Consider the following 20,226-nt stretch of genomic DNA (forward strand, 5'->3'; position numbering starts at 1 on the left):
TATATTTGAGTTGACACCAAACCACAACTCAGCAGGAGTAGCATCGGACGGCAGCACACTTGTAGGACTTCCGTTCAACAGGTAGACGCAAGCGAAAGTTAGTGCTGACCACAAACGCTTCGAGGCCTTGGATTCGATGAGCACAGAACGAAGTTTTTCAATCTAGGTTCGTTTGAATCTCTCCGCCACACCGGTCTGCTGGGGAGTGTAAGCAACTGTCTTTTCCAGCTGAATACCTTTTATCTTGTTGAACTGCATCTAATTCGTAGAGCAATACTTCCTTCCTTGATTGACTATCATACTTGAGATGGACGTTCCATCCTACGATGTATCGAGAACCATCCATCTGCCTTGGATGCACACATCGATTTTCTTTATATTTTCATCCAGAATTCCTTTACGGGTCAAGATCTCCAATCCGCGTTGGCCGGTATACCCGAGTTGATGAAATTTCTTCGGAGATGTTCCGTGGCCAACACCTTACCATCATTCTTTAGCACCGCTACGCTTCCAGAAAATAGCACATAAATTCCTGCTTTAGCCATCTTCTTTTTTAATCTAGTTCATTTATTTGTAAGGCTCAATCGCGTTAATTTTACGGAGCCGATAATGAATTGTTCATTGTTCGTAACAAAGTTAACTTAATTCTATGTCTAGTAGGAGTGGGGCCGAAAATTCGCGGCTTACCCGAGGTTAGAGGGGTACATTGTCGAAGAATGGGAGAAGGCTTGGAGCTTGCCGGTGGGGTTTCGTTGTCTCATCAGAGCGTTGTCGCCAGTATGACCGGTAGTGTGGTTCTAGATTCGTCTGGAATTCGAACGGCTATGGTGACCAGTGAGCGACGATGAGACTCATCGAGACGGGGGGACAATACAAACAAAAACTAATAAAGAGGAACAAAAGACAAAGAAATTCAATTCTTATACTATACATTTGCAGATAATCGACATAAATCGACTGCATATAGCAGAGATCGTGGGTTGCCAACAAGTATCTGATAGGAACATAGGGTTGTCTTCCATGGGCCTCGAGGGTGTTCAAAAGTCGCTCTCTTGTGGCGTCATTATTCGTACATTTGTAGCAAGTACGCTGTATTAATTTCATGATATCATTTAAGATATATCAATTGTAAATATAGTTAGTTTTCCAATTCGTTATCATTAGTTTTGTGTGTAGTCACGTTAAATTATTTATAGCATGAAAGCTCGTTTTTAAAATTTCAGCCTAAATGTATTCACCGCCAAGGGAGAGTCACAGTTAGAAGAGTTCCAGTAGCCATAAAATAATTCGAATGAGTTCCCTGCGCTAAGCTACAAGCGCAAAGGAAATGTACCGATAGCCTGATAGTTTGCCTGGTGTATCACTTTGATGCCACAATTTCACCGCATTAGCTTGCGGGCATCGATTCAAAATGCGTTGACCTTTCATATTCGGTTTTGCGCACTTTTCCCGAACTTGGGAGAGAATTTGACTGGTTGATTTGAATAGGCAGTTGGAATGAGATGCCACTAATTTTGGGAGGAATTACGCGTGAGTAATTTAGAGAATCGCGTCATCTGAGGACGAAGATCTCCTTGCGCGGTATCTGAGGATTTCCTCAGTCCTTAATCTTCCACTTTGTTCTGGTTCGTGGAAGAGGCAAGAGTGGTCAGTTTTTGATCCGTGCCGTGGTGGGTTTAAAAGTGCATAAAGTGACATGAAATCCTAATAGGGCATTTGCTAAATTAATTCTCCTTTCCCTTAGTTTGGCACAAATAAGTTATTAGTGCAAGAAGTTTGGCGGTAGTGTGTGCAGAAGTGAACATAGTCAGGTAAATCTACTGGTTCAGATAACCTTGAGGGCGTGATTGTGATTATCCCCATGCGTGCATTGGTTTTCCTGAAACTTAATAGGTTCGTGGCTGCGCAAGCCAATTACCGACACACCACCGTTTCAGTTACGACCGCTTTTGACCCCACCTATCAGCTACAAAGGATCCCGGGGTACACGTGGCCGGAAGAAGGACGCTTTCGCCAATTTCGCGCCTTTGGCAGGCAGGCTCACCATCGCTGTATCGGTTAACAGCAACCGAACACGTGCAAACTACGGTTTCGGCGCGCAAGCAACAGCATCCGGACAATCGAGCGTATGTACCACGCTCCACGTGTAAGCCCGCGAATCGGTGTAGGAGACACCCATCAGTTCATCGCATCGATGATAGTTTCCGGACCGAAGTAGTGCGCAACGCAGCTTCGGTACCACCGCCGGTCTCCTCACAAACGCAGCAGAAAATCCTAGGTCGTGAGTACTAAAACATGCATGTTATCCGTTTGTGTCGTCCATGGCCATGTGACTCGTAGAGGCACAAACTTATCTAGCCCGTATGTCCATTAATAAACGGGACTAGATTGGAATGAATGTCGGAATGTGAATCCACCGACAAAGTGAGTACCAACAGAAGAACCTGCACACAGTGAACACGCACAGGGGAGGAAGGACATTAAACACGCGCTAGGAGATAGAATGGGAAAAAGTAAAGGGAAAGGAACAACAAAAATCTAGGCCTAGAAATACAATACGAATGTAGGGAAGTAGAGCAACAATAAAACGCTTTGTGCTATAATTGCGTTGAAATGAGAGTGGAGCTTTATATTATGTAGAACTATACAAATGTTTCCCAATAAACCGTTTTCCGTATCTATACACTGAATGTAATCCGTTGTATATATTTGAATGTTATTTGGTTAATTTCTGTTAAGGTTTTCATGTTGCTCCGTGTTCGATATTAGTTTCTTTTGGAATTTGATGTTACTGGGAGGTCAGCCCATTACTGACCATTTGACTGCTCTCTATTCGGAAACGGGTCAGAACTTTTTGGGATTTTGGGGCTGGGCCGGTGATGAAAAACCCCGCCAAAGAGCTTCTGGTGCTCGGTCGTTTCTATTGATAACTTCGTGTACGTGTTTTGAAGATTAGTGGTATCCACACGTGTCACGTGAAGTACAGTGGACGTATTTAAGTCGGCCATTCAGCTTCCTTCCCCTTTTCGGGAAAATTGATCCTCCCCTAAGGAAGGTCTCATAGCCGGGCAACGCATTAACTTGTTGGATGGTCTCCTTTTGGAGTGGCGCATAAGCCATCCAATTAGCACAAAGGGGAAGCTCGACAGGCTGGCGGGTTACACATTGCCAAACTGCGTGACTGATGTCATCGTAACCGTTTCCACACCGACAGATGTTGCTGTCCATGAGATTTATTCTATGGAGTTGCGCATCTAGCGAGTAGTGGTTGGACATAAGTCTACTCATCACGCGAAAGAAGTCATGACTTAAGCCCAAGCCTTTAAACCACGCTTTCGACGAAACATTAGGCATAATTGAATGTAACCACCGTCCAAGATTTCCAGTGTCCCAATCGGTTTGCCAACTGGAAAGGGTACTCTGACGCACTAAATTGTAAAATTCATCGTGTGAGAGAGTCCGCCTTCTTAATGCCTGGGATTGAGCAATGTTAGGGGACCCATGCAAAAGTAATCCTATATGATCTTTCGACCAGAACACTCATCTGCTCCCTTACCTTTGAAAGGCAATAAGATGAGTGCCTACCTGGTTTCATCGACCGAATAGCCTGAATGGAACTGAGACTATTCGGAAGTCATCTTCTTGATGTACATGAGATATTCCCGAAGCTCAGGAACGTAAAGAACATTCTTCATGTTGAATTCTACGCCTTTGTTGCTCATTGCGTTGATTTCACCAATTTGTCCTGCAATCCTTCCTAGTCCTTCCTTTGCCACCTTTATATCGCTGCACCTTGAATCCAACTTGAAAACAATACGTCCTGAATTTCGTTTAGTAGCATTTGCATCTGCCATGAAACTAACGGCATTCTTCTTCGCTGAACTAGTTTCACGCTGGCGACAATCCTTCTTCATGTGTCCTCGTCGTCCACATTTATGACACTTGCCACTGAACTTCTGGGATCTTTTCTTTGATTCACCGGAAAAATCTGCTGACTTATCTTCCGCACCCTCAGCCAATAAACGCTATTTCACGAGGTTCAAGTCGTTTTCCGTGACGTTTTCTATGGCCGATAGCTACGAAACCAGATCTCCTTCCGCTAACGTTGCCCCAGCGGTCTTTATTTTTCTCACCAGTTCGTTGAAATCCAGCAAATGAGTCCTCATATGCGCCGCTTCCTTCATCCGCAAGCGAGCCAGTTGCTTCTGTATGATCATCTTGGAAAAAGTAGCTTCTAAACCGAGCCACATATCCTTGGTGGCAGCCTTCTCTCGGACGATTTCAAGGCACTCATCCGATAGGCACCCCACCAGTAGCACTATCGAAGTTCGATCCTTCTCCTCAAATTCGGTTTTGACGTAGGACTACGTCTGTGATTTCTATATGGGGGTGCACTTTGTGAAAACCTAAAATGCAACATGTAACAAAATTATGAAAGATTTTGAACGTTAATAACAAAGCTGCCCCTGGACCAATTTCAACAATTTTATCACCAATCGATCAGAAATATCAGAAAAATTCTACGCAGCTGTAAAAATTAAGACTTTATCATTTTTAAAGATGTCACTATTGAAATTTACACGAACGTGCAACTGTTGGTATGATAGTTAAATTTACCACCGATTGCTTGCGAAAAGCGATTTCGCCAATACAGATTTCAAAGTTGAACTCCATCTGGTCTCACCAAACGGTGTTTATTCAATCATCGCGTGGTGAGTGGTGGTGTTCTCCAGTACACGACGAAAAGCTCCCCGCAAGCAGCTAGCTATCAAGACTGCCCTCAGCCACTGATCGGATTCAGTTCCAATCACCGTGTGTGGTGGTGTCCGGTCGTCGGCATCAGCAGCAGCAGCAGCAGCAGCAGTGCTTTCGGCGCGTGGCGTTGAACATTGTTCTCCAGTACACAACGAACTGCAGCCAACATGAGCATCCATAGAAGGAGGAAGAAGCCGCACCGATATTGATCGGAATCAGTAGCTCTTCGTGAGTCGCTGTGGGCCACACTAAAGAGTATCAACGAGAGAACCCCGCTCAAATTTCTATTCCTACACAAAACACAAGCTCCTGCTGCAGTTAACAAATAAAATTTATTATATAAGACCACGTAGTCGTACGTCACCATTGCGTACAACACCATAGGGCTGTCCTTTGTGCTGCTTCCGGAGCCTCTTCGGTGAGGACTTCCGCGATTCGAGTAATAGCTTTGCGCGGTAGCTTCAATTTTGATAATTGGCACCGCTTACTCACAGTAACGAAATGTTACATAACCTCTTGAGGAATTGGCTCAGGAGCGCGGAGGTTAAGACGAACAGTAGTTGTTTTATTAGGCATCCGATCAGTTTGAGGTACAGGTTTGAACTAGGGACATCCCACTCTAAACTTTAGGTTTAAAATCAATTAAGTATTTCCAAATCTCTCAAAAGTATTATTAAGAATGTTTAAGTGTTTTAATTTGTGGCTTACTTTTATCGAGGTGGCTGGTTGCTAGTGTAGTTGTTTATAGTTGTTTATTACGTCAATATATTACATGTCGTATTAATTAACACTAATTCCAATCTGTGTTAAATTCAATTAAGTAGTGTTATCATGTTTATGAGTAAGTATTTTAATTCTGCTTATGAAATAGTGTGTCAAAAATCATCTTTCTTTCCGTAAATTAGTTAGAGCTGGGACAGTATCCGTTGGATCGAAGAAATTGTCCGATCTAAATTATTTAGGATTTTGAACTGGTTGTTCAGTGCGATAGACTTATCTAATAGTAATTAAGCGATCGTTTCAGCCTCTGGCGGTGAATAGAAGAACCCTTAAAAGAATGATGACTGCGGAAATTTTCACTGTGAAGCATACAGGGTGAGGAATAATTATCCGTGTTTAATGATTTAGTCGTAACTTTATTGCTTGTGTATTGAATTACAACATATTTATGGGAAATGTAGGTACAACTACAACGATTATGATATTCACAACAATTTCTCAAAATGTGCTCCTTTGACTCGTACACACGCCGTCAACCTCTTAGGGAAATTATCGACGATGGACGTTAGTTCCTCCACAGAAATTGCATCCCAGACTTTTGTCAAACTTGCTTTCAGATGATCTAAAGATATGTGTGACTTAGACTAGATGGAATAGTCCATTGGATTTAAATCAGGAGAGTTTGAAGGCCATTCATATTTTGTCAAATATCTAGGAAAAAGTTTGCTGCAAAGCTCCAGCGTCTTTTTCGCTCCATGCGATGGTGCCCAATCCTGTTGAAATGACCAATCGTTGTTACCGAAATGCGTACGTGTCTAAGGTGCAACTGTGTCCGTCAGCAGCTTCTGGTAGACTATTTGGTTGATTTTGACGCCCTTTTTCGATAAATATTAATGGAGTTTTACCGGAAGCCGTAATTCCCGCCCAAACCATCAGCGAAGCTAGATGATGTGATCTGGCAACAGTTGTACGGTTAGAAGAACCCTTTGGCAATAACAGGCGATCGTTTTGGTGGTTGTGGTATTGCTCAACAGTGCAAATCTTCTCATCGGTGAATAAAATCGTGCGATGCCGTCCATTGCCGAATTCCTTCAATAAAATCTTGGATTGTTGGTACCGATTTCTTTTCATCCTGTCATTTAGGTTATGGTTCTTCAAAAATGTGTAAGAATGCAATCCTAAATCCAAGCGTAGAATAGTTCGTACTGACTTTGGGTCGATTTTCAATGATTCCGCCATTTATCGGATAGACCGTATAAAATCTCGATTAATCCGAAGACGAAGTATGTTCCGGTTCTGAGGGGTCCTCGCACTTCTTTTTCTGCCTCTTTCTGAACGGTCCACCAAATTTTCGAGTTCATGGTACCGTTTTACAGCATCCCGAACTGTTTCCGAAGGCATTTGCAATGTTTTTGCAATACGTGCCGGACGAATTCCTTGTTTATAAAGCTGAACTACCGCACTTCGTAGTGGACTGGACTTCATTATGGCAATACACGTGAACCGATTCAAATGAAATTACAAGCGTTTGTTTATTATGTGTCAAGGTCTCAATTGGCAGAGGTGTGCTCATTTCAGCATCTGTCAAATTCGAGCTATACACTGAGAGAAAAAACACGGATAATTTTTCCTCTTCCCGTACAAAGAGGGAAATATTGCTGTTTCGAAATTCACACACAAAATCTCAGACCACATCGGGTACAATCAAATGAAATTTGGTGGTAACAAACTAGTGCTAAATATTTCTTAAGTATTTATAATTATTTTAAGGCATCTTACATATCAGTAAGTATAATGCGATGAATACAAAGTTTAAAGAGGGATGCCAGGGATGCTCAGCAACTCAGGAGAATAGGCGACTATGACCGATTCCCTACTACGTCAACAATTTTTCTTAGCCCATTAGTAGGTGGAATATGTTCCAAACATTTGTTTGTGACTTTGTAATATTTTAATTCCCCAATTTAAGGTGTTGGTTGAATCTATGCTGTATGTCAAATGCATGGGAACATGACTTAGGGGTACCGCAAAGCGATTTAAAGTTTAAACTAGTTTCATCTGAAAAATATCCCAAGGTGGGTACATGCCACATCATTCAATATCGTCTTTGAATTCCCATTCTAAAGATACCAAATTTCTCCGAATTCCCGGAAACGACTATGATCACATTTGGTAACATCTGTTTGCCTTACGTTCTCATTCATACTAAACTTCATTCCCAGTATCCCAACATAGAGATATTAGATGTCTTCAGTTCCGAAAACCCACCGTCGTCGGCGGCGACAAAGTAATGGAAACTAAGTGCTTCAGAATAACATGGTTTTCCTAGCGACACCAAAAAGCGGAAGCAGCAATTTCAAACAAACAACACCCCACCTCCGCCACCTTTGCACCACATCATTCACCCATCGATCTATTCAAAAGTTCAACTCCCAAAAAAACTGGGCCAAGCTTCCGTTATCTCATTTTCCACCGATTCCAAGAAGCGAAGTCTTCCAACAGAAAAATCATTTTCATTCAATTTCTCCCCCTCGTGAAAGTGGAAGGGAATGTTTTTTTTTTGTTTAATGAAACACTTTTTTGGATTTTGATGTTTTTGTTTTCCGAGGCCTCTCGGTTGGCACTTCGCTTGTCGATTTACTGAAAGCTGCCACCAAAGCCCGCCCCAGTATGATCCCACGTGCCTACAAGTAAAAGTCATTACCGACTCACGCGGAAGCTAGAGAGGGTGAATGGGGAGGGGGTCTTTGTTTCAGGACGGAGGATACGGGGCGGTACTCTTGCCGGTCGTCGTCGAAACAGAAAACCATAAAGACACATTAAATGGTATGAAGTTTTCGGTGGTACGGTCGTAAAAATATTTGGGAAACATACACGCACTGTCGCGTCACGTCTTCTGTTTTCTGGTGCCGGTGAATGGTGAAGGAAGAATCTGTTGGTGGTACAACATAATGGCTGTTGTCGATTGTGAAATTAATGTTATGGCTTTTATGGATTGTTCTGGAGGAAATTTGGAACTGTTTAAAGATTTAGAATTTGTTAAACGATGGAATGAAGTTGCAGACAGGACCATCAGTCGAAAGCTAGGATTTTTTTGTTTGAAATCTTCTAGACCTCGTAGTTGAAAGTGACGGATCAAAGGTTAGCAAGCAACCCTGCTATCCGAAGGTGGTTATTTTTGACGAACAAAAGCTTACATTATGTTAACCGTAGCTGAGTTCAGGATCGACAACACAGTAATTTTTGAACATGGAAAATAGCACTTTTAAGATACTAGTTAAATTTAATCCGGCAATTGGTAGCAGGTATAAGTGTGGCCCACGTAACGAGCAGAATTACATTCAGCTCTTCCAAGCGTCGTCAAACAAACGCTTGCCATTGTTATCCTTCATTATAGCTCAAAACCATGCTAATTGTCTTGTTCATTTTCCCGCTTGCCATCCTTCTATTCAGCTAACCACTCCGTTTCTCTCATTTGCCTCACCTCTGAGAATGCGCCGAACGTCCACACAGACAGCACCCGCCACCAGAGAGTAGTGATGGCAATGTGATTTGCATCTGAATGATGGTAAATTAAAAATTCATTCGCCGGGAAATTTCACCGAGCACCACAGAAAGAAGATGATGACGGCGATGCCACCACGGCCGGCCGGCCGGCCGAGATGAAATGACCAGAAAAGCGAGAAAGTAAAACCAAGAACTCCTGCCTCACAACCAACCACACTTCCGAGCGGCTCCCGAATTCCAGTGAATAGAAAATTTAATTCTTGTCCATCAACATCATCATCATCATCATCATCATCGCAATCATCATCAACATCATCCTTGCCTCACCACTATCTGTTCGTCTTTGCCAGACTGATATTAAGCTTGAAAGGAACAAGTTTCCCGGTTTCAGTCTCGGAATTGAGCGCTGAAAAGTTGTTCTTCGGGGCTGGCTCGAAGCGAATACACAACCCTTTTTCGAACATTCTTCGGACAAGATGACCGTCTTATAATTCATAATTATAAATTCGGCTCCACTTGGACCAGGGCGAAAAACTTGTGTCTTGTGTCGGAGTTTGTGCTGGCAAATTCATTAGCGCGGGTCATTGTGCTACACGAAACAGCACCGTTTTCAGACAGGGGTTTAATCAGTCAGTTGTTCAAAAATAATGTGTTCGTTTTCATCATTTACGTTACCTGTTGCCTAGTTTTACTAATTGAAATAATGAATTTAGAAGGAGATAGTTGTTTTCAGGACTGTCATGGTTCCTCCGAGAGTAATCAGCTCCAAAAACGATAATTGTTATTCTTATTCTTAAACTATCAGTCAACTTGCGCTGCTCTTGTGAAATTTAGGCACCAAACTGTGTAGCAGAATTTTTTGGACGCCCATCCATACTATCCGATCATATGAGCAAAATGAGAAATGTTCTGTCTTCATCCTGATTCAATTTGCACCTTCTAATGTAGAATGAAAATATCCAAGAACCATAGGTAAATTTTGAGATGTTTAGGACAGTTCCATTATCCTCCGGAAAATAGAGAAAACCTTCAATAAGTTTCAAAAATTTAAGGATAGTCCAAAAACGTTCAAGGAAGTTTTTGTAAACTTAGGAAAAATTTCGGAAACTTCATAGAAGAACATGAGCATGATTGACCGCCCGAGGATGCAACTCCGTTATTGCCAGATCAGCTGTAATTACACAGAAAACCAATAGACGATGCTTGGGCCTAGCAATTATCCTCAATTTGTAAAAACTGTTTATCTAAGACTTGACAAAACCAGCACCGGCCACATCCAAATGTTGGTCAAGAAAGGAATGGGTTAGGAAAATGTTGACATAATACTCGCTTTAATGAAAGCCGAGAACACCTCTGCACTTACTCGAGAAAGCACTGGGATGTTGGATAAAAGGGTTGGGATTGCAGAATGGATTGATTTCCTAACGATTCAATATCGCGAAGGAGCTTGGGTTCGAACCCACGGTCTTCTGCTCAGTAAGCAAAAACGTTTGCCACTAGGCAAACGAGCTCCTTATAATACGACACATCACTTGAGATCTGGTGGTTGTTACTACCATGCACTCATATTGATAAGTAAAGCGATTGACGAACCTTGAAAGTGGAGGGGCCCGAAGAAAAAAGCTTATGTTCTGCTCAGTAAGCAAAAACGATTGCTCTTAGGCCACCGAGCTCCTCATATCACATCATACAATTTACGATCGCGTTGTTGATGCAACCATTCAAACCCGGCACTGACGACGGTAGCGACAAGTTTTACAAAAACACGGTGGTGCGACCAACGCTCTTTTGAACCCAAAGACTAAAAGCACCTTCATCAAATTTTACTTTTACGCGACGTTTATTCATTCGATTTGGTCTTTACACCAGATGAGAACCGAACCCATCAATCTTCTCGATTCTCGATTCTCGACCCTTTTCATTGACCCTCTTTTTCGTTGATTGCTTGGCTGCATTCATATTTCGGGCTAATTTGTCTACATAGTCTATCAACAGAAACTATTTTTAAGTGAATTAGACGATAATAACAGCTGAACATGTTTTTTGGAGCCGACTTATTAACGAAAGAGAGAGTCGATGAAGAGAATCCATCAATGTAAATTGTTTTATTTGAAAATTAACGCGAGAAGTGTCCAGAAAATACTCAGCAAATTTATGGTGGTTTGTCCAGAGCGTAAAATTATTGACTGATTAGGCTGAGTGTGAAATCAATGCACTATTCAATCCATTCCTCTGTGCAGGCCATTTGTACCAAACGGTTAAGGACGAGGCAATGAAAGAGCCAACAAAAACATGTAATGGAGGCATTTTTCCATAGTCATTCAAAACAAGTATTGGGTTCCATCACGGAAGAATAAACGTGCTGACTGAGTGCTCGGCTTTCAGTGACTTGTTTACCTCTCAATCATTCAGCCTCTCACGAGACAATGAAAGATGAGGCAGATGGCAGTTCATATTCATATGAAAATGACTTATTGAACCTGACTGTTTTGCGCACTGGTTTTGTAGTGATGGTTGAGTAATGCTGAGCTATTAAGGTATTTTACACAGAAAAGGCTGGCGAGCTGTATGTTGTTTGGAACGGTGACACACTTGACATAGATGGCCAACAGTGGCCCACGACGAGCAACTGAAATCCGATCAGTAGCCGTGCAACTTCTTTTCTTCTTTTCTGCTGATGATGACCATTGGACACCACCACTCACCACAATAAACACCGTTCGGTGAGACCGAAGAGAATTCGATTTTGAAATCTGTGTTAGGGAAACCGCTTTTCTCAGTCAATCGCTGATAATTTTCAGTATTATAACAACAGTTGCACATTCGTGAAATTTTCAATAATGACCTTTGGAAAATTGATAAAGTGTCAATTTTAGCAGATTCATAGATTCAGTCGATTAGCTTGTTTAGAATTAATATCCATCTGCAATTGACAGAGTTATAAGTGGTCGAATCCTGACCACTTATTGTAACGCGGTCGATTTTGGGTTTTTTTAGAAATTGCACCCCCAATATGTTGCCGTAAGACGTAATCTTACGTCAAAACAAGCGATGATACTGACATTTGATCATGCATAGGAACCCTGGTCCGAACCTCTTATTCTATCCAATCTTCAAACCGAGGTTCATAACCGTCAACAAGAAGAGCTTCAAGCCAGAGTTCGATGTGGAATGTTAGGGAAGTCAAGAGAACTTCAGAGACGTACGTAGGGGGTTGCACATTAGTCAAGATGGCATTTCTTATGTTCCTGTGAGGTGTTTTTTGATGGTATTTTCGAGTGTTCCTAAGGTGTTCTGTGGGATTATTAGTGTTTTGCAATGTTATTCATCATCCCCTGTTCTAGGAATATTTTTGTAAAGTGAGTTGATTACCAAAGGTCATCTTGACCCGCTTTCCCCTAGAGAGAACTTGAGGGAAATTGTTGAATCTCTAAAGTAATTCCATGCAATGCAGAGAACCTAGGCTAGAGATCTCGTGGGATTTCCAGAGATCTTAAGGGTGGTTGCACTGACTTCAGGGAAGTTCCAAAAACTTTATGAAAGTCCACATCAGTAAGGGTATGACTACTATGAGCATGAGCATTATTTGTGTAATAACTATGACCACTATACAAAAGCTTTACAACAACTATACAAGTGTTACCATGGATGAGTATGACTTATATTATACAGCCATTACATAGCAAACCAATATAGTGTTTCTCAGAATTTCGTAAAAACTGGTAGTTTTGATCATTATTGCGATTCCAAAAATACCCATACTGTGGGGTATTCAACAGTATTTTAACCGGAAGCCGCCATATTGGAATTCAAAATGGCGTTAGATATGGGTTTCCTCTTCCTGCATATCACCCTGACTCCTAACTCCATATTGTGAGGTATTTGGCAATATTTTCAAAGATCATTTTTTACGAAGTTAATGCCAAATTACGAATTTTATTTTTACGGACTGATTTGATTTATTATGATTATTATGATGATCATGTAACTTCCTCCCTTAGCTCGGTCGGTAAAGGCGCAGCTACAAAGCAAGACCTACAGAGCAATAACTCGCACAATCGTACAAAACGTCATAATTCCCATTATAACTGTCATTGATTACTAAATTTTGATCTAGATCAGTTCTATCTTGTGATGCAAGAATCTTATCGGACAAAACCCCATAACGCATATAAGTCCAATTATAGAAATTTGGTGTCTTGCGCAAAGTTGTTCAAGTGAATAAGATCAATATTTTAACATCATCAGATTGGATCTATATCACTATATTTTAAAAAAGATCAGCTCTTTCTTTTGAGGAAGTACGCTATTAAAGCAAAATCTTCAACAAATGTTTCCAGATGGATAAGAACTATATGTTTATACCACTCGAACTGTCTTTGATTACTATTTTTTTTTATCTAGATCAGTTAAAGTTTTTGAAAGAATCATCTTACCGGTTTGGTGTCTTGGGCAAAATTGTTCAGATCTTTCTTTTGGCATCATTCGTTTTGATCTAGATCTCTATAGTTTGATCTAGATCAGCTCTATATTTTGAGGAACACGGTGCTATGTGCTATAAACAATGTTTTCTAGATCGATAAGAGCTATCCTTTTATGCCATAATAACTGTCCTTGATTACTAAATGTTGCGCTAGATCAGTCCTACCTTTTGGTAGAAGCATCTTATCAGACAAAACCTCATAGCTCCCTAAATTCAAACCAGAGAGATTTGGTATTTTCGGCAAAGTTGTTTATCATTCGGTTTGGTCTAGATTAGTATGTTTTTATCAAGATCAGCTCTATCCTTTTGAGGAAACGTGCTATTTAAACAAAATCTTCAATCAAGTTATGCAGATAAATAAGAGTTATCTTTTGATACCATTAGAACTGACTCTGATTGTATAATTTAGATGTTCTTTCCTTTATTTAACGTCGGTCTCTGTTCCGCAATCTAGTGCCAATCACCGACGGACATCGATTGCCATCCATTGACGGCAATCGAATGTGCAGGAAGGCAGCTTCCACACCTGCGTAGGATATCGCACCCATTCAAGACACATGGGCCGGGACCAACGGCTTTACTTCCCTTCAGAAGGAAGACGTAACCAGAGATTTTTATGCCTCAGAAAAATCCCACCGACCTCGGCTGGGATTGAACCCAGACCCGTCGGGGTGTTAAAAAGCAGTCACGTTTACCACTACACCACCGGCGCCGGCTAATTTAATTTAGATCTTGATCAACTCTATCTTTCAATAGAAGCATCTTACCGAACAAAATTTCATATCTTCAAAATTTCAAGCCATAGAGGCAAAGTTGTTCAGGTGAATAAGATCTATCTTTTGGCATCATTCGATTCGATCTAGATAACTGTATTTTGATCTAGATCAGCTCGATCTGGTTAGGAAGCACGCAATTAAAACTAAATATTCAACAAAGGTTTTCAGATAGATAGGAGGATACCGTTAGAACTGTCCATGATTACTACATGTTGATCTAGATCAATTAGGGGAAATACAGGTAATATTGCCCTAAGTGTCCCTAATTTAAGCCCATACATAAATTCAGCAAACGACTAAATTTTCAATAGCAACCAAAAATATCCATTAGTAACATCTCAATAACGCGTTCATCTAGATAAAATTGATAAATAGCAGATTTTTAGCGATGGGCCCAATCTTAGATCCATAGGCCAACATTAGAGACATTTCCCCTATATCTTTTGGTAGAAGCATCTTATTGAAGCAAAATCTTCAGCAAAGTTGTTTATGTGGATAAAAGCTGTCTTTTGGTATAACCGATTTTGATCTAGATCACTATTTGTTATTTCTATGACAGTTCTATATTATAATAAAAGCATCGCAGCAAACAATTTGTGCTGATTAAAGGCTGAATATGCTATGTTTAAGCTAAAGTAGCATATTTTTACCTCAATAAGCTCTTGTTCTGCATCCGATGTTTGTTGGGAATGTATAGAAGCAAAATCACGGACAGAGTTATTCAAATAGAATAGATCAATATTGGGACATAATAAAAATTTATTTAGATCGCTTGGGATCCAAAACAGTTATATTTGATAGAAGTATCCCATGATGTTATGAAAAGGCACATTTATGGAATTATTTATTTATGTTCCATTTATGTTTGAATAAGTAACTCTTAATCTAATTTGATTGGAAAAGTAGCTGTTAAACAATTGGACTAACGATTTCAAGCCAATAATGAAAGTTTTTTTATTCATAAGATAACCAAAAATATAATGCGAACATATACACCCAAGTAACATTAGCAGATTTATTGAGGTCTTAAAGCACTCTTCAAGCCTAAACAATAGTCTTCGAGGGCATGATAAAACCACCTTATTTATATGAATTATTAGATCGAGCTTCATTTTAGAAAGCAAATTTCCAAATGGATTCAAGACAATTTATCAAGAGGAATTATGGAGAGGGATTCTAAAGAATTTCCCAAGAGGGATTTTATAGAATTTACAATACGGATTCTAGAGAATTTCCCAAGAATGATTCTAGAGAATTTCCAAAGAGGGATTCTACAGAATTTCCCAACAGAGATTGTACAGGATTTTCCAAGAGAGGGTTCTAGAAAATTTCCCAATAGTGATTTTAGTTAATTTTATCAAAAAGGATTCTAGATAATTTCTCAAGAGGGATTCTAGAGAATTTTCCATAAGGCAGGCATGGAAAATCAATTCCATTCATTTCGTGCATTCATTTACATTAATTTGCCTCTAACTTTGTTAATCCTCAGAATTCTGTAGAATAATGTATGAAGCTTTTGAAGGCTTTGATATAAGCTACAAGTTTGTTAATAATCAAATTGATCAGGATCCACCATTGTTTGCAGTGAATGTAAATTACATTCACTGAAAAACAATAACAAGTTCTGCCCGCTCATGTCATGTATCAAATGTACAGATTTAAATTATTGACAAAAGCTATAGCTTTATATATATCATTTAACAGAATTCTATGACTCAAAAAAGTTCGAGGCAAATGAATGTAATTGATTTTCCATACCTGCCAAGAGGGATTCTAAAGAATTTTCCAAGAGGGATTCTAGACAATTTCCTACGAGGAGTTTTAGAGAAGTTTCCAAGAGGGATTCTAGAGAATTACCCAGGAAGGATTCTAGAGAATTTCCAAAGGGGGATTCTATAAAATTTGGCAAGAGAAATCCTAGAGAATTTTCCATGAGGGATTCTAAAAAATTTCCCTAGAGGGATTCTAGAGAATTTGTCAAGAGGGGGTTCTAGATAATTTCCCAACAAGGAATCTAAATAATTTTTCAACCGGGATTATAGAGAATTTCCGAACAGGAATTCTAGGGAATTTTTCCTTGAGGGATTGTAGAGAATTTTCCAACAGAGATTGGAATTTCCCAACAGGGATTCTAGATGATCTTTACAAGAGCGATTCTAGAGAATTTTCCAGAGGGATCCTAGAGAATTTCACACAAGGGATTATAGAGAATTTCTCATGAGGGATACTAGAAAATTTCCCAAGACAGATTCTAGATAATTTCCCAAAAGCGATTGTAGAAAATATCCCAAGAGGTATTCTAGTGAATTTCCCAAGAGAGATTCTAGAAAAAATTCCAAGAGGAATTTTAGTGAATTTCCCAAGAGGGATTGTAGAGATTTTCCCAAAAGGCATTAAAGATAATTTCCCAAGAGGGCTTCTAGAGAATTTCCCAAGAGGGATTCTAGGGAATTTCCCAAGAGGGGTTCTAGAGAATTTCCCAAGAAGGATTCTATAGAATTACCCAAGAATGATTCTAGAGAATTTTCCAACAGAGATTGTGGAAAATTTCCCAACAGGGATTCTAGATGATCTTTACAAGAGGGATTCTAGAGAATTTTCCAGAGGGATCCTAGAGAATTGCACACAATGGATTAAAGAGAATTTCCCATGAGGGATTCTAGAAAATTTCCCAAGACAGATTCTGGATAATTTCCCAAAAGCGATTGTAGAAAATATCCCAAGAGGTATTCTAGTGAATTTCCCAAGAGAGATTCTAGAGAATTTTCCAAGAGGAATTTTAGTGAATTTCCCAAGAGGGATTGTAGAGATTTTCTCAAAAGGCATTATAAATGATTTCCCAAGAGGGGTTCTAGAGAATTTTCCAAGAGGGGTTCTAGAGAATTTCCCAAGAGAGATTCTAGAGAATTTCCCAAGAGGGGTTCTAGAGAATTACCCAAGAATGATTCTACAGAATTTCCAACAGGGATTGTGGAGAATTTCCCAACAGGAATTCTAGATGATCTTTACAAGAGGGATTCTAGAGAATTTTCCAGAGGGATCCTAGAGAATTTCACACGAGGGATTATAGAGAATTTATCATGAGGGATTCTAGAGAATTTCCGAAGAGGTATTCTAGACAATTTCCCAAGAGGGATTGAAGAAAATTTCCCATGAGGTATTCTAGTGAATTTCCCAAGAAATATTTTAGAGAATTTTCCAAGAGGAATTTTAGTGAATTTCCCAAGAGAGATTGTAGAGATTTTCCCAAGGGGGGTGTAGAGAATTTCCCAAGAGGTATTCTAGAGAATCTCCCAAAAGGCATTCTAGATCATTTCCCAAGAGGGATTCTAGAGAATTTTCACAAAGGGGTTCTAGAGAATTTCCCAAGAGGGATTCTAGAGAATTTTCCAAAAAGGATTGTGGAGAACTTCCCAACAGGGATTCTAGATGATCTTTACAAGAGGGATTCTAAAGAATTTTCCAGAGGGATCCTAGCGAATTTCCCAAAAGGGGTTCTAGAGAATTTCCCAAAAGCGATTGTAGAAAATATCCCAAGAGATATTCTAGTGAATTTCCCAAGAGAGATTCTAGAGAATTTTCAAAGAGGGATTTTAGTGAATTTTCCAAGAGGTATTGTAGAGAATTTCACACGAGGGATTGTAGAGAATTTCTCATGAGGGATTTAGAGAATTTCCCAAGAGGGATTTCAGAAAATTACCCAAGAAGGATTCTAGAGAATTTTCTAACTGGGATTGTGAAGAATTTCCCAACAGGGATTCTAGATGATCTTTACCAGAGGGATTCTGGAGAATTTTCCAGAGGAATCCTAGAGAATTTCACACAAGGGATTAAAGAGAATTTCCCATGAGGGATTCTAGAAAATTTCCCAAGACAGATTCTAGATAATTTCCCAAAAGCGATTGTAGAAAATATACCGAGAGGTATTCTTGTGAATTTCCCAAGAGAGATTCTAGATAATTTTCCAAGAGGGATTTTAGTAAATTTCCCAAGAGGGATTGTAGAGAATTGCCCAAAAGAGTTTCTAGATAATTTCCCAGAAGGGATTCTAGAAAATTTCCTTCAACTATGGCAAATCCCGTGAGAAATTACAATGAATCCCAGAAATAATTCCGGAAAATCCCAAAATAGATCCTGGAGAACATCGATAGGGATTCCCTGGAATCCTTCTTAGGGCTCTCCGGAATCCCTCCTGATGCATTCCGGAATAGCTCTTGGGACTCTTGTAAATATCTTTTGGAGTTTACCGATATTCCTCTTCCTTGCAGCAGAGATTCTAAATTATTGTTATTCTTATTGAGAACCAAATATCTACGTCTCATTATTCGATTGCCATTTATATCCTGTGCTATCTAGTAGCTAAACCGTTCTAAAAAATTATATTATTTTCAGCGATACATAGCGCACACGCAACTACACGCCCGATGAATTGGCCGGACCACATCCTTAGGGTTTTATAGTCCGCAAGAGCGCTCGGTATATCCGATTCAGTGGACATTTTAGGCTGATTTGAGAAATTTCAACGATGGATAAAGTAGGCTTCATAGTTACTAGACTCCTCCAATCCGATCAACTTTGATGTCAAGGACGCAGGGTTTCGATGACGTATCCGAGGAAGTTGAATTACAGGTTCAATAATCATGAGGACCATGTGCCATTATTCCTGCCCACGCTAGGTATCAAGAATTCCAAAGATTTCTGAAACAGAACTTAATGCATTAGTCAGCGATGCCATCTGCTCTCAATGTTTCCTATCTTTGCATTCTGATATCTGGTCCTGGACTTTTCTGGCAAACACCACTGAAAGGCATCGTAAACTATAATATTTATTTTAATACACCCATTTTGTGTAAATAACCCTTATGCCAGTTCTCAAATAGTCTGCTATTGGTCAAAGAAATGTTTCAGCAACAGAAACGTCAGCCTAATCTAACTAATATTTTCCTCACCGTCCAATTGCAGGACCAAGTGGTGCAGCACAACTCGAAAACCGGTGTGATAATGAGCAGCACGGCACTGGCGCTGCAAGCCGTCACCAGACATCAGGCTGGCAACTACACCTGCATCGCGTCGAACGTCGAAGGAGACGGCGAGAGCAACACCGTGGACCTTAAAGTGATGTGTAAGTACCCAAAGCCCCCATAGCTTAAGTTCCCGATCAACCGCATCTCGTCGACTGAAATGGGCGAAACAATTCCAATCTGATTACCACGGTTCACCGGTTGCCGCTCGCAAGTGTATACAAATTGACATCTTATTCTCGGTAGCATTATCGGTGCGGGGATGATACACAGAATCCCGCACTGAACCCGATTACCTTTCCCAGCTCCTGGAACCCCCTCTGTCATCATGATACTATGTACAGCGACGAAGAGCAGCAACGGTGGTGTCATATTAAAAATGTATACATACAACATCGTCAAGCACATTGCTCGATGACTGCAAATTGACTTTCAACAAGCTCGTATAGTCGATAAGATGTACTCTGGTATGCTCTCTGCCTCCCCCTGTTCATATATGCGCATAGTTGGCATTCATACATATTCGTATTTGGCACCTCTTTTCCCGCGCGACATATCCAAGGATCCCGTATGGGACGGCAACAGCGAAAGCAATACAGCCAGCAGTGTGTCTTCTTTCTGGAGGAAAACGATCCGGGAAAAAGAAAGTGGAAACAAAGTACTCAACACAATTTTCCTCGGAAGCCCCTCGACCTGCCATGGACGATGTCGCTGCGCTGGGGAAGCTTGGAGAGAAACTATATATACAAATTTGTTTCCATCCCAAATGTGTGCGACGAAAGCGGGCAGGAGGCTCACTGCTGACAAACTGCTACAGAAAGTGTACTTTGGTACTCTGGGTACTAGAGTAAATTGAGCCATCCATGGCAAGTTCGTTGTGACCTCCATCCCCTTTGCTGTGAGCTGCAAGACGATGAAGACGGTGATGTCTGCTGCTGACAATCCCGACGACGGCGACGACGAC

General features: G+C 40.4%; 1 protein-coding gene across 1 annotated transcript in view; it reads left to right on the forward strand.

Moving 5' to 3' along the window:
- The window catches only part of side-VI (sidestep VI), a 1,063,375-nt gene that overhangs the window by 803,198 nt on the left and 239,951 nt on the right, over window positions 1–20,226 (forward strand). The window contains exon 11 of the mRNA XM_065225644.1: window positions 19,204–19,363. Coding sequence (XP_065081716.1) covers window positions 19,204–19,363 — 160 coding nt within the window. The remainder of the gene's footprint in view (window positions 1–19,203; window positions 19,364–20,226) is intronic.

The sequence above is a fragment of the Ochlerotatus camptorhynchus genome, unplaced genomic scaffold (assembly GCF_037179485.1).
Source record: "Ochlerotatus camptorhynchus isolate MF236.1 unplaced genomic scaffold, CSIRO-AGI_Acam_v1.1 ptg000232l, whole genome shotgun sequence".
Classification (NCBI taxonomy): Eukaryota; Metazoa; Arthropoda; class Insecta; order Diptera; family Culicidae; genus Ochlerotatus; species Ochlerotatus camptorhynchus.